We start from the raw sequence: 14,795 nt of genomic DNA, 5'->3' as shown, positions 1-14,795 counted from the left end.
ATAGATCAGTACTTTATTCCTTTTAAAGTTTATTGGTTGCCCTGGCCGGTTTGGCTCAGCGGTTAGAGTGTCGGCCTGAGGACCAAAGAGTTGCAGGTTTGAATCTGGTCAAGGGCATGCACCTCGGTTGCAGTTTGGTCCCTGGCCCTGATCAGGGTCATGTAGGAGGCAACCAGTCAATGCGTTTCTCTCATATTGATGTTTCTTTCTCTCTCGCTTTCCCTCCCACTCTATCTGAAAATAAATGAAAAAAATATCCTTGGGTGAGGATTTAAAAAAAATAAAATTTATTGTTTGATTTTGAGACAGAGAAGGGATGAAGAGAGATTGAGAGAGAGAGAGAGAGAGAGAAACAATTGATTTGTTATTATACTTATTTATGCATTTATTGGTTGCTTCTTTAAACATTTTTTTTTCTCTATTGATTTTAAAGAGAGAGGAAGGGAGAGGGAGAGAGAAGCATCGATGAGAGAGAACATTGACTGGCCGCCTCCTGCATGCCCCCCACAGGGGATCGAGCCCACAACCTGGGCATGTGCCCTGACCAGAAATCGAACCAGTGACCTCCTGGTGCATGGGTTGATGCTCAACCCCTGAGCCACACTGGCCAGGCTGTTGGTTGCTTCTTGTATGTGCCCTGACAGAAGATCAAACCCATAACCTTGGCATATCTGGAGGAGGCTCTAACCAACTGAGCTACCGGGCCAGGACCAGAGCTTCATTCTTTTTAATGGCTGAACAATATCCCATTGTATGATTAGGCCACATTTTGTTTATCCATTTTCCCATCAATGGACATTTTGGCTTGTTTCTACTTGTTGACTATTGTGGATAATGCTGCCGTGACTACGAGTGTACAAATACCTGTTCAAGTCCCTGTTCATTTATAGCCCTAAAGATGTTCTCTGTCCACTTAACAGTCCTCTGTGTGGTGTTTGACACTGTCCTGAACGCCTTCCACATCATCTCCCTTGCAGCTCTAGAGCAGCCCCTATGAAGTAGGTACCCCCATCCTCATTATCCGTTCCCAAGGAAACTGAGTCTCAGAGAGGTTAAACTGAGGTCACCCAGCTTGGCAGGTGGCAGAGGCAGTGTCTAAACCCTGCACTTTGTCTCGGCCACTCCACCACGCCCGACTTGCCCCCTCCCCGTGTCTGGGTGCCCTGGGTGTCCTTCTGACCCTCTGTCTGTGTCTTCTCCTGAGCTGGCTTTGATTAGAACAACAGTAAGTTTTTCAGCTACAGGGCCATCTGGGTAGAGCTATTTGTATAGACTTATACGGCAATGATTTCAGAAGGTTTCCAGAATAATGTTGCTTGGTTCTCCATACCCACGTCCCTTCAGCTGGCATGGCACTGCCACTGGGTGTCTGATGGCTCATCCATCAAGCTCTGATTAAGCAACTTGGCCGAGAGTTGGGCATCCAGACAATGGCGTGTCACTCAGCCAGGAAAAGAATGAAGCACTCATACCTGCTACAACACAGGTGAACCTCGAAAACATAATACTCAGTGAAAGAAGCCAGGCACATAAGACCACATATTGTATGATTCCAGTTACATGAAGTGTCCAGAGAAAGCAAATCCCCAGAGATAGAAAGTAGATTAGTGGTTGCCTAGGGCTGGGGTGGAGAGATTGGGGGAGTAACTGTCAATGGGTATGGAGTTTCTTTTTGGAGTGATCAAATGTTCTGGAATTAATAGTAATTGTTGCGTAACATTGTGAATGTACTAAAACTCCCTGTATTGTATACTTTGAAAGGGTGCATTTTATGATATGAGAATTACATCTCAATCAAAAAAGAAGAGCTGGGGCGTTAGAGGATCGATACCTGTCTGTCCTGGGGTCTCCCGGCTTGCAGGGGAAAGCTGGTAGGTGGACCAGGAAGCCTCGTGAGGTGGTCACAGGGCGGTCAGTGCCCCAAACCCAGCCTGCAGCGTGGAGAGAAAAGGTGGCGTATTGGGCTAGAACGGCTTAGTGTGGTTTGGATATTCCTTCCACATTCGTGGTGGAAGGTTTGGGCTACTGATTCCAGCTTCCTCTGAATTTGCATGAGGAAGAGCAGGAAGGAAGGAGGGAGGGGGAGGCAGCAGCTGTCAAGTGATTAGCAGAAATAGCTTTCCTGTACTTTATAGAATCTCATTCTCTTTAAAAATGTAAATTGATTTAACAAATGCTTATGCAGAACGAATCATGTGCCAGACCCCAGTTCTCAGCACTTCACCAAAACAGACTCCTTTATTTGCCCAGACAGCTCAGCAAGGTAGATACTTTTCTTTTGGTCCTGAACAAGTGAATGGACTAAGGAACTGAGAGCTTGATGATTTGTTCATGTGGCCACAGAGCGGGTCATAGGCGGAGCATAGATTTGAACCCAAGCCCCAGAGTCCATGCCCTTAACGACTATGCTGCGCTGTCATCTACTCATTCACTGTGTAATGTCTATTGTCAACTATGTGTCAACTATGAACTAGGCGTTATTCAAAGCACCAGGGATTTGGAGGTGAACAACCCCACCGTGGGCGGTCTGGTGACCTCTGACTTCAGCAATTTTGACTTACAAAGGAAGGAAACAGGTACAAGTGAGTGATCGTTGGGAGGGTCTATAATTGCACTTTACGGATGGGCCTGAAGGGGCGAGGGGACATGCTGTGCTCAAGGTTGCCCAGCTTAGCTAGGAGTCCAGGACTGTCGAACTCCAGCCCCCCATCTCCACATGCTACGTGTGTCAGTGTGGATTTTTGCAGGATGAGGGGCATATGGGAGGCATTCGATGGAAGTTTCCATCAGCCTCTGCCTGCCCCAGCCCAGGCCCTTGGGGCGGGTTCTGGGCCTCGGACCAGCTTCCATTCTGAGCTGGCAGGGTTGGGTGTCCCTTCCTAACTGCCTGGCAGAAGGGCTGTAACTCAATCCTTCTGCTGCCTTGTGTCCCTTAGGGGACCAAACCATGTGACTGTCCATCAGGGAGAAGCTCAGGCCTGATTTGTGGGGACAGCAGTCGGCATCTGCGGCTCTTAGGCAGGGACAAAGCTGGCCGAGTGAGCTGGTTTCCAACACAGGTGGAGTCCCGTGAACTCCGATCCTGTACGACCCTGGGATGTACGGAAGACAAAGAGCCCTTGATGTGTGGGTCTAGGCCTGTGGGACGCAGCACCTCTAACCATCCACACTTGTGATGTAGCCAACATCCCCCTAGAGGCAGGGCAGGGTGGTTCAGGGCTCGGCCTGGGTCAGCAGGGCCTGGCTCCAATCCCCCCACTTGCAGTGGCCATGTAATGTCTTCCCAAGCCTCAACCTGCTCAGCTGTAAAATAAGGAAACGCTAGTTCCCATCTCACTAAGGCATTGTGAGGAAGAAAGGATGCAGTTAGTGTTTTGTAACAACAGTGTCAGGCCCGAGACCGCACAACCCCAGGGGGCCTCTAGCCGACAGTCCTCTGACACTGGAGAACTAGCCGGGGATGGACCGGTGCCTTCCAGGTGGAGCCTGAGCCCCAGGCCCCGCACATCTGGGTGGCTCTGTTGTTGGAGCCGCCATGGCTTCCATGAAGAAGGCAGCGCCTTCCCTCCCACAGCAGGGTAAGCTGTGCCCAGGGCCTGTCTGCTGATCTGCCCCCATGCCTCCGCTGTTATCTGGGGGCTCCAGATGGCGCTCCTCTAACAGGAGGTTTGTGGGACAGGAAGTTAGCCAGTGACGCTCAGTGCCCTCGCTGGCTGCGTGCGTTGAGCCATGGCCTGTCATTCTCCTCTGACACTTCTTGGGGCTGTTTGGGACTTCGGTAAGAAGTCTGTATTATTTCTTTCTCTGCACACTGGCATTTCCTTATGAGCCCCTAGTATGTGCCCAGACTGAGATGGATTAGGGTGTGAGGTCAGTGCTGCTGAAACGCACGCAGCCCAGGCCTTTGGTGATCACATGCAAGTGAGTAAGTATATGTGGTTAAAAGGTGCCATAGTGATCGAGTAAATGCACAGGCTCAAGGACAGAGAGCAGGGGAGGAGGCAGCCCTGCAGGAGAGGAGGGGGAGGATATCCAGGAACAGGGACCAGCAGAGACAGACAAGTCCCTGAAGCCTAGCATCTCCTCAGCCCCCATCCTGGTCTCCTACCATCTGGGAGCCCCAGCGACTCCTCCCCCATCCCTCTTCACTGTCAAGTGAATTGATCAGTGTTCCAAGCAGAGGAAACAGCTAGTGCAAAGGCCCTGGGCAGGAACAAGCTGGGTGGGTGGATTTCCTGTTTCCTGTGGTTGACATAGCAAAGTACTACAAATTGGGGGACTTAAACAGCAGAAATTTTTTATCTCACAATCTGGAGGCTAGAAGTCTGAGATCAAGGTGTCGACAGAGTTGGTTCCTTCAGAGGGCTGTGAGGGACAAGCTGAGCCAGGCTCCTCTCCTAGCTTCTGGTGTTGCCAGTAATCCCTGGTGTTCCTTGGCTTGTGGAGGAATCACCCCGATCGGTGCCTTCATCTTCACGTGGTGTCCCTGTGTGTGCGTCTGTGTCCACATTTCCCCTTTTATAAGGACACCAGTCATATCGGACTAAGGGCCCACCCTACTCCAGTATGACCTCATCTTAACTAATTACATCTGCAACAACCCTGTTTTCAAATAAGGTCATGTTTAGAGGTCCTGGGGGGTTAGGCTTTCAACACATGAGTTTTATTGTTGGTGGGGGCACCAGTCGACTCATAACAATGTGTTCTAGAAATAGCAAGGCTGTTGTGTCCAGGGCAGAAGAAGCAGGCTAGGGTGGGAGAGGGCTGGTGGGACAGGTCTCCCAGGGCCTGGCAGGCCACAGGATAGAGTGTGGGGTTTGTTCTGTGTGTGTCCTTTATCTGGAGAGCAGGAGAGAGACTGAACAGTCCGTGGAAGTGGAGAAGCTTGGGGGCAGTGTGACCACTGCCTGGCAGGAGCTGAAGGACTGAGGGTAGAGAAAGAAATCATGACCACACAGCCCCAGGGGAAAAGTCTGGCTCTGTTTCCGAGCTGCCTGGGAGAACAAGCCCTGCTGCTGAGCAAGGGGTTTTGGAGGGAGTGAAAGCTGAGCCAGCCTGGGAGTCAAATCCAGGTTCACCCTTTTGCACTGTGTGAGCTTGGGTAAGTTACTTAGCCTCCCTGGGCCCGCTTCCTCACTGTCAAGTGAGGATGCCATGCAGAGGATTAAACAGAACAACACACACAGCTGGAAGAGCAGAGTCAAGGCTTGATGAAGGCCAACTGCTCTTAAGATACAATCTGGGTGATGTCCTCATATTACAGATGAGGAAACAGTCTCAGAGAGGGCAAGTGACTTGCCCAAGGTCACCCGGTGAGAAAGTAGCAGAGACTCAAACTGAACCTGACTAATTCTGAAACATGTACCCCTTTCCCTCTTTATACTTTCTTTAAAATATATATATGCTTTTATTTTATTTTGTTTATTTATTTTAATCCTCACCTGAGGATATTTTTCTATTTATCTTCAGACAGATTGGGAGGGAAGAAGAGAGGGAGGGAGAGACAGAGACAGAGAGACAGAAGGAGAAACATCCACATGAGAGGAACACGTCCATTGGTTGCCTCCCACAGGACCCCGACCAGGGCCCGGGACGAACTGCAGCCAAGGTACGTGCCCTTGACTGGAATTGAACCCTTGACTCTTTGGTCCATGGGCCAATGCTCTAATGCTAAGCCAAACTGGCCAGGGCAAAAATATGTTTTTATTGATGTCAGAGAGAGGAAAGGAGAGAGAGATAGAAACAATGATGAAGCTGCCCCCCACGTGCCCCCTACTGGGAATTGAACCCCCCAACTCGGTCATGTGCCCTGATGGGGAATTGAACCTGTGATTTCCTGGTGCATGGGTCAACGCTCAACCACTGAGTCACACCAGCTGGGCTCCCTCCTTATACTTTCAAAACACGTCAGCATCCATCTGCCCATTACAGAGGAGGGGCGGAGCTGGCTGCCCTGGCTCCCTCCTGCATTTGATGCCAGCAGAGTGCCCCCAAAGGGCTGGGAAGGCGCTGTGCTCCAGTCTTGCAAACCTGTACTGTGCCACCATTTGGTTTGAGTCCTGTTGTCTGGAGAAGGAAAACGCTGGGTGCCTGCAAAGTGCCAGGCTCTACATGAGATAGTCAACCTGGTTTTGTCTTCAGGGACACTCATTTTCCAGATAATAAAACACACTTAGAGAAAGCAAGGGACTTGCCTCTCTGCTGGGAGGAGGCAGAACACCAACCCTCATCCACTTTGCTGTGAGGCTCCCTCCTCAGTGGGGAAATGCCTTAATTTGAAGGAGGGTTGGGGGGCCTCCCTTGCCAACCCTCAGGGCGCAGACCCCTGTCTGGGAGCCCCATGGTGCACCCCCCTCCCACCCCAGCCGGGGACCAGCGTTCCCTATTCTAACGCTGGTGTTTGAACAAAGCAACCAGCTTTGACACATGGTGGGAGGCAGCCCTATCCTCCTGACCCTGGAGGAGGACGCGCTGGTGTGGTCTTGTGGGGCTGGGATAACACCAAGGGCACCAGGCACGGTTTCATCCCCCCGCCCCCCCCTGCCACTGCCAGTCAGAGCTGGGTGGGTGCCGCCTTTCCACTGGGAGGGATGGGGGTGGAAGTGTGTGTCCTCAGATGCCGGCGCTATATTTGGAGCTCGCTTTGATTCTGATTCCAGGGCATGCGGGCTGCGACAGGCACTTGGAGCAGACCCTGCTTGAACGCCGCCAGCCACGAACGCCCGCACGCCCCCTAGTGGCTCTAGCTCTGGTACTTCTGCAACAGGGCACGGACTTTCCACATCCCATTTGGATGCCCTTTCTTCCTCTTAGCTGCCTACCTGCTCTGGCTAGAACCTCAGGAGGTTGAATAGAAGCGGCCAGCGCAGACAGCCTTGCCTCGTTCTTGCTCTGGGGGCCAGGTGTTCAGTCCGTCACCACTGAGTGCGAGGTTGGCTGTGGTTTTCTGGGATGCCCTTTACCAGGCCGTGGAAGTTCCCTTCCTCCTGGCTTGTTGAGTTTTTACCATGAATTGGTGTTGGATTTTGTTCAAATCGTTTCCCTTGAAAGATGCTTTCTTTTGAAATGTCCCGGGCAAATCCACTCTTTCTTCTGAGAGTGAAAGCTCAAATGTACAGCCAAGAAGTGACCTGCCAAGTCACTGCGTGGGCAAATGGTCTCGTTGGTAAAACAGCAGTGGTCACTGCGCTTCCCAGCGGCCAGGAGTGTCTGTCTCACTCTCCATAGCCCCCGTTAATGAGAAATGAGAGGACATTCCAGCCGGGGCAGGGGGACCTTGGTCACCCTCTCGCATTCACTCTCCTCTACCCCAGGCCTACGAGAAGCGCTTCCCCACCTGCCCGCAGATCCCTGTCTTCTTGGGCAGCGAGGTCCTGTGCGAGTCCCGCAGCGCGGATGGCGCGGTGCACGTGGTGGAGCGGAGCTGCCGGCTGCGCGTGGAGGCCCCGCGGCTGCTGCGGAAGGTGGAGCCCAGGGGCCGGGAAGCACCGGAGGAGATCGGACAGGGTGGTGGGGGACAGCGAGGAGGGGTACCCGGGGGCCAGGCGGTAGGGCCAGTGTAGGTATGTTGGTGCGGGAAGGGGATTGGGCCATGGGGTCTGGGTCGGGGGGGCCCCCTGGATCCGGAAGGAGCGTGGCTGGGAGGCTGGGCTGGGACTGGGCGGGGAGTGGGGGCCCGCCGAGCAGGGTCCCGGAATGGGGGTTGGGGGATGGAGTCAAGGATTCCGGCCCAGCCTGGGCAGTCACGGGGCGGGGATCCTGGGGTCCGGGGTGACGGGCCAGCCCTCGGGGTTCGCGCTCCCACCTCTCACCCTCTGCACGCCCCGCTGCCCCTTCCCTTGCAGATCGCTGGTGTGGAGCACGTGGTGTTCGTGCAGAGGAACGTCCTGAACTGGAAGGAGAGGACGCTCCACATCGAAGCGCACAACGAGACCTTCGCCAGCCGCGTGGTGGTCCGCGAGAACTGCAGCTACACGGTGAGCGCGGCAGGGGACCGCCGAGCACGGCCACCGCCCTCCCTCCCAGGGCCTGGAGGGACGAGATGCGGCGGCTCCTTACGTCTGCATTTCAGATACACAGCTGATACCCCGCCCCATTTAAGTTTAAGTCGTCTTAAATATTGCTCGAGACATACTAAAATATTATCTTAAATTCAAGTGCGACTGGGCATCCCGCATTCTACTGGCTAAACCTGGCAACTGGCCCCTGTCCCCCATTCTTCTCTCTTTCCGTTCCTGCCTTCATGAAACCCTGCCTCATTTCTGTACCTGGAAAATGGGGTTAGTGATGGTACCTGCCACACAGGTTGTGGTGAAGATTAAAGGAAGTAAAATATCCAAACCTCTTAGACCAGTGCCTGGCATATACTAAGTCCTGTATATGTGTTACCTTTTTTGTTTTTTTCAGTCCTCACCAGAGGATATTTTTCCATTGATTTTCAGATAGAGTGTGAGGGAGGGAGGGAGGGAGGGAGGGAGGGAGAGAGAAACATCGATGTGAGAGAGACACATCAATTGGTTGCCTCCTGCATGAACCCCCACCAGGGCCAGGGATTGAACCTGCAACCCAGGTATGTGCCCTTGACCCTTTGGTTGGAGGGCTGACACTCTAACCGCTGAGCCACACTGGCCAGGGCATGTGTTACCTTTTAACATAATTAAAGATAATTATTATTATTCTCCAGTACATATTGATTGAGCACCTACTATGTGTCAGGCACACTGACAGGTGGACCAATTGGCCTGACCATTGTCCTCCTGGAACTTCCATTCCAGTGGGAGACACAGGCCAGAAAATAAGCCCAAACAAATCGTTATAGACATAACTTTGTCACACATGCTAAGAAGGGATCAAGCAGATAGAATTGTGGAAGCTAAGAGGAGGGTGCTGTCTTAGGTAACAGTGTCCCTGGGGCTTCCCTGTGGAGGTGTCATTGAAGCTGGGAGCTGAAGGGTGAGAGGACTGGGAAATGAGTTCTGGGTGAGGGAACAGCAGGTGGATGGGCCCACGTGGGAGCCACTGAGCCACACCGGCCAGGGCTACATATAATTTTTAAGGGACAGGAACGCAGATATCAGATCCACTTTCTTCCAGCCGCTGCTGAGAAGGTTCTTTGTTCTCTAATATTCTGGACCTTGTGTTGCACTCGGGGCGGGGCCCTTGTACTGCTGACCCTCTCAAGTGCGGCCAGCTGTGAAAGGGCTGTGCCCCGCATGCTCTAGCTGGGCCCAGGTCACCAAGAGAGCCCCGGGGGAGGGCAAGGTGTCTCCCATCCTGAGACTGTGTCATCACCCCTGCTTTGCTTTCAGGTCCACCCTGAGAATGAAGAGTGGACTTGCTTTGAGCAGTCCGCCTCACTGGACATCCGGTCCTTCTTTGGCTTTGAAAGTGCCTTGGAGAAGATTGCCATGAAGCAGTACACGGCCAATGTCAAGAGGGTAAGAGAGGGGCGCCGTCGGTCACAGGGAGCAAAGTGCACAGACCTCGGGGGCTGCCAGCCCTGGTTCAACCCCTGTCACCTGACAACCCATGTGACATCAGGCAAGATCCTTAACCTTCCTCATCTGTACAATGGGTATTCTAACAATGGCCATATTACAGGAGACGATGGATGGGCAGCAAGCCTGTAATGGGGGCACCATAATCACTGCCCTGATTATTCCCAGGCTTGTGTGTGAACTCTGTGGACATGGAAGGGACATTGCGTGGTGCTTTTTCCTGGTTAAAATGATCCTTGCTTGGTTTACCATTTTTTTTTTTTTTTATCCTCACCCGAGGACATTTTTGCATTTTTTGTTCAGACAGAGCGGGAGGGAGAGAGAGGAAGAGAGAGAGAGAGAGAAACATCGATGTGAAGGGACACATCGAGTGGTTGCCACCCGCACGACCAACCAGGGCCGGGGACAAACTGCAACCGAGGTACGTGCCCTTAGCGGGAACCGAACCCGGGTCTCTCCGGACCGCAGGCCGACGCTCTAACCGCTGAGCCAAACCGGCCAGGGAGATCCTTGCTTGGTTTAAAGATCTCACATGCATCACTGAGTAGAGGCCTTTAAGTGTAATGAAACAGATGAAATCCATTTTAATAATATATTTTGTCCAATGTGTTATCAATATAAAACTTATCTGGGAACTATTTTACATTCTTCATTTGGTACCAACTCTCACAAATCCGTTGCATTTTTAACATTCACAGAACATTTCCATTTGGCCTGGCCGCATTTCAACTGCTCAGTAGCCACGTGTCAGGGCTGGGACCAGGGCCAGGTGAGGGTGACTCCCAGGCTGGCACGGTTACCCCACTGTCCTGCCTCTGCACTGATGTGTCTTGGTTTTCTCTGGCTTCCAGGGGAAGGAGGTGATCGAGCATTACCTGAATGAGCTCCTCTCTCAGGGCATCTCTCACATTCCCCGGTGGACACCTGCCCCGGTCAGAGAGGAAGACGCCTGCTCCCAGGCTGGGCTGGGAGATCCTAGCTTGCTGGAGGTCAATGCACTCAGAAGCACCCAGGGTTCCGCTCAAGAGATGGTTGGTACTGACGGTAGGTGACTGTGGCTGAGGCCCAGAGTCCTAGGAGCTCTACATGGGGTTTGCTCACTCTGTGGGGACAGAATTGCCATGGATCCCCTCAGGGACAGGTCTGGGTCCTGGAATGACTCAGCCTCTTCCCTCTTAGTGATACTTTGCTCTCTCTCTCTTCGAGCCCAAGAGCCAGAACTGGTTTATTTCTAGATCCAGAATTGACCTGATCTGGTGCCTTAGGGCTCCCCTTTTCTCTGGTTTAATTACTATTTTAGATTATATGAGTAATGTATGATCATGGTGGGAAAATATTTAAATTTCTCAGAAGATGTCATGTAGGAAGTAAGACTCCTTTGCTCTCCTTGGAAGCAACAATAGTTTTGTGTTTACGAAACTATCTAGGCATCTATACATACATAATATGTACATACATACATACATGCATGTATAACCTACATTGAACACATGACAGCATATTATACATTCTATTTGATACTTTGTTTTTGTCATTTACTAATGTTTCTTGAACAGCTTTCTGTATCAGAGCATGTGTCTTGGTACTTTACAGTATTTCATGGTGTGGTTATATCATGACTTATTTATTATTAAACATTTATTGGTTATTACCATTATTTTTTAAAAATCTTCACCCAAGGATGTATCTTTATAGAGAGAGAAGAAGGGAGAGAGAGAGAGAGAGAGAGAGAGAGAGAGAGAGAGAGAGAAACATTGATGTGAGAGTGAAACATCAATCAGTTGCCTCCCATTCACACCAGACCTGTGATCAAACCCACAGCCTGGGTATGTACCCTGATCAGGAATTCAACCTGTCACCTTTCAGTATGTGGGATGACATTCCAACCAACTGAGCCACATAAGCCAGGGCTGATTTATTTAAATTTTTAAAAATCCTTATTTGAGGATATTTTTCCATTGATTTTTGGATGGAGTGAAAGGGAGGGAGAGAGAGAGAGAGAGAGAGAGAGAGAGAGATCAATGGGAGAGAGACACATTGATTGGTTGCCTTCCGCACGACCCCTACTGGGTCCAGGCATCAAACCTGCAACCAGGTGTGTGCCCTTGACTGGGGAATTGAACCCAAGACACTTCAAGCCAAACCGGCCAGGGCAGTACTGATTACTACTATTATTATTTAATCCTCACCTGAGGATATTTTTCTATTTATCTTCGGATACAGTGGGAGGGAAGGAGAGAGAGGAAGAGAGAGAAACATCTACATGAAAGGAACACATCGACTTGTTGCTTCCCAAATGACCCTGACCAGGGCCAGAATGAACTGCAATAGAGGTACGTGCCCTTGGCTGCAATTGAACCTGTGACTCATGGGTCTGCGGGCCGATGCTCTAACTGTTGAGCCAAACCGGCCAGGTTTGGGCTGATTTAAAAAAATTTTTTTTTCTTTATTGATTTTTAGAGAGCGTGGGAGAGAGATAGAGAGATAGAAACATTGATGAAAGAGAACATCAATTGGCTGCCTCCTGCATGCCCCCCACTGGGGATCAGGCCCACAACCTGGGCATGTGTCCTGACCCGGAATCAACCAGAGACCTCATGGTGCATGGGTCGACGCTCACTGAGCCACACTGGCTGGGCTGATTATTTTTAATTAGTTTATTTAGCTAGTTCCCACTGAGGTATATTTAGGTTATTTCCATTGAAAAAAAAAAACAAATCATGTGGTATATCTTTGGTTTTGTTTTGTTTTTTTTAATCCTCACACGAGGACATTTTTCCATTTTTTGTTCAGATAGAGCAGGAGGGAGAGAGAGGAAGAGAGAGAGAGAGAAACATCGATGTGAAGGGACACATCGAGTGGCTGCCACCCGCACGACCAACCAGGGCCGGGGACAAACTGCAACCGAGGTATGTGCCCTTAACGGGAACCGAACCCGGGTCTCTCTGTACCGCAGGCTGACACTCCAACCGAGCCAAACCGGCCAGGGCTGTATCTTTGTTTTTAAAAAAATATTTGCATGAGTATATACATAGCATATAATTCAAAAAGTTGAATTGATGAGTCACATAACTGTGACATTTTGGTCAATTTACCAATTAGGTGGGCAAAGAGGTTGTACTAGACAATGTTCCCACCAAAAGTGTGTCGTTATGCCTATTCCTGACTTCACCTCAGCTTCTCACAAGACTATTTTTTTTTTTTTTTATTTTTTTATTTTTTTAGTCCTCACCCGAGGACATTTTTTGATATTTTGTTCAGATGGAGTGGGAGGGGGGGGGGGGGAGAGAGAGAGAGAGAGAGAGAGAGAGAGAGGGAAACATCGATGTGAAAGGGACACATCGAGTGGTTGCCACCCGCACGACCAACCAGGGCCGGGGACAAACTGCAACCGAGGTACATGCCCTTAGCGGGAACCGAACCCAGGTCTCTCCGGACCGCAGGCCAACGCTCTAACCGCTGAGCCAAACTGGCCAGGGCTCACAAGACTATTATTGAACATTTTAAACTCCTGAAAGGCAAAGATAGTCCACTAGTCAGTTAGCGATCACTTCTTTCCTATGAGTGAGGTCAAGTATTATTTTTTCATGTTTAGTGACTACTTAACTTTTTTGTGAATTCCTGTTCATATTCTTTGTTTGTTTTCCTATTTGCCCATTAATTTCTTGCTCTTTACATATTAAGGCAATTAGCTCTTTGTCATTTTTTATACTTTTATTGACATAGAAAATGCTCACAATATGATATTAAAGGAAAAAAAAAACCTAGGCTATAAAACTACATGTACCCCTTGAATCCAGTGTTAGCCACGTGTAATTGTGCTCCTGACACTGCGGTGTCTCCTTAGGGCTTGCCTGACTTACAGAAACACCATGTAATCAAAAACACATCTGGGGCTGTGTTTAGGGAGAACACGATTCATTTGTTTAACAAATATTTTATCTGGTCCTGGCTGATTTGGCTCAGCGGTTAGTTAGAGCACTGGCCTGCGGACCAAAGTGTCTTGGGTTTGATTCCGGTCAAGGAAATGTATCTGGGTTGCAGGTTTGATCCCTGGCCTGGTTGAGGTTGTGTGGGAAGCCACCAGTCGCTGTGTCTCTCACAATGATGTTTCTCTTTCTCCCTCCCTCCCTTCCACTCTCTCTAAAAATCAACGGGAAAAAAATATCCTTGGGTGAGGAGTAACAAGAAGAACAACAAAAATATATTCTGCACCAACTGTGTGTACTAGCTGGCTACTATTGTACAGGCATTTTGAAATATTTTTAAAAATTGTTTCACAACACTGCTCTTCCTGTGCACACACTCTGCAGGGCATGCCCTCTGTGGAGGCCTCTCCTCCCTTCTTCGTCTGTGCTGTCCATAGCAGGGCTGGTGCTCAGGATGGCTGGTGGAAGTCACAGTCATGCCCTTTCCACCCTGCTCTGAATCACTGAGCCTTTGTGTTCAGGAGAAAGGGGCCTTCACAGCTGCCTGGAGAAGAATGCTGGTATCTCCTGCCTCCCTTGTGTTTTCTCCCTCAGCTCTTCCTTGCCCTGCCCCTCCTCAATAGGCCCCCTTACCAGCATCCAACATCTCTGTTTTTTATCTCTCTGTGGGTATTTTGGGGTCTGGACAGCCCCCCCCCTCCAGCATCCCTCCTGCCTCTGGTTACCCAGATGTCTTCCAGAGCAGATGGCATGACCCCCAGCCCTGGGCTTTGTTTTGGAAGGAACCACTGGGTCCTGCTGCTGGGTGTGCAGATATTCCATTGGTTTTCTTATTGTGCCACAGCTCACAAAATGAGCTAGGTCCATGGGGCTGCTCCTCGTAGAGTGTCTCTATCCACTGCTGAGAGGCTAACCCACTGAGATGGCTCACCGTGCTGGTACCTGCCACCCCAACAGCTAAGAGTGGGCCACAGGGCCTCAGGTTGGAGCCCAGACTCTAGATGCCTGCACATGCTGAGCCCAACAGCCCGACTGTGTGAGATGGGATTGAATAGTGGAAATGATCTGTGGAGCTATGGGCTATATCTGGGGGTCAGGGCTCTGTCTACCAAAAGCCTCACACCCCACAAGGGACCTGGGGCGGTGGGAAGGCAAAGGAAACTGGTATTTATTAACCGTCTCTTATGCTGGGCACACTACATGAATTTACTCATTTGAGTATACTTGTCCTCTTTCAGTATCAGTTTTATCTTCTCTTCAGAGAAGAGAACAATAGTGGGAACAATAGTGATGCCTGCCTCACAGGGGTTGTTGGGAGAATTCACTGAGATGATGCATGTCATATTGTTAATAATCTTTACTCCAATGA

The 14,795-nt window shown here is 50.4% G+C and overlaps 1 protein-coding gene across 1 annotated transcript in view; it reads left to right on the top strand.

Moving 5' to 3' along the window:
* SEC14L5 (SEC14 like lipid binding 5) overlaps positions 1 to 14,795 on the top strand; it is a 45,991-nt gene that overhangs the window by 9,450 nt on the left and 21,746 nt on the right. Inside the window, exons 3-6 of the mRNA XM_036279859.1 lie at positions 7,314 to 7,463; positions 7,845 to 7,976; positions 9,309 to 9,437; positions 10,349 to 10,541. Coding sequence (XP_036135752.1) covers positions 7,314 to 7,463; positions 7,845 to 7,976; positions 9,309 to 9,437; positions 10,349 to 10,541 — 604 coding nt within the window. The remainder of the gene's footprint in view (positions 1 to 7,313; positions 7,464 to 7,844; positions 7,977 to 9,308; positions 9,438 to 10,348; positions 10,542 to 14,795) is intronic.

This window comes from Molossus molossus, unplaced genomic scaffold, assembly GCF_014108415.1.
Source record: "Molossus molossus isolate mMolMol1 unplaced genomic scaffold, mMolMol1.p scaffold_m16_p_3, whole genome shotgun sequence".
NCBI classification, from domain to species: Eukaryota; Metazoa; Chordata; class Mammalia; order Chiroptera; family Molossidae; genus Molossus; species Molossus molossus.
This window is presented reverse-complemented; position numbering and strand designations above follow the sequence as displayed.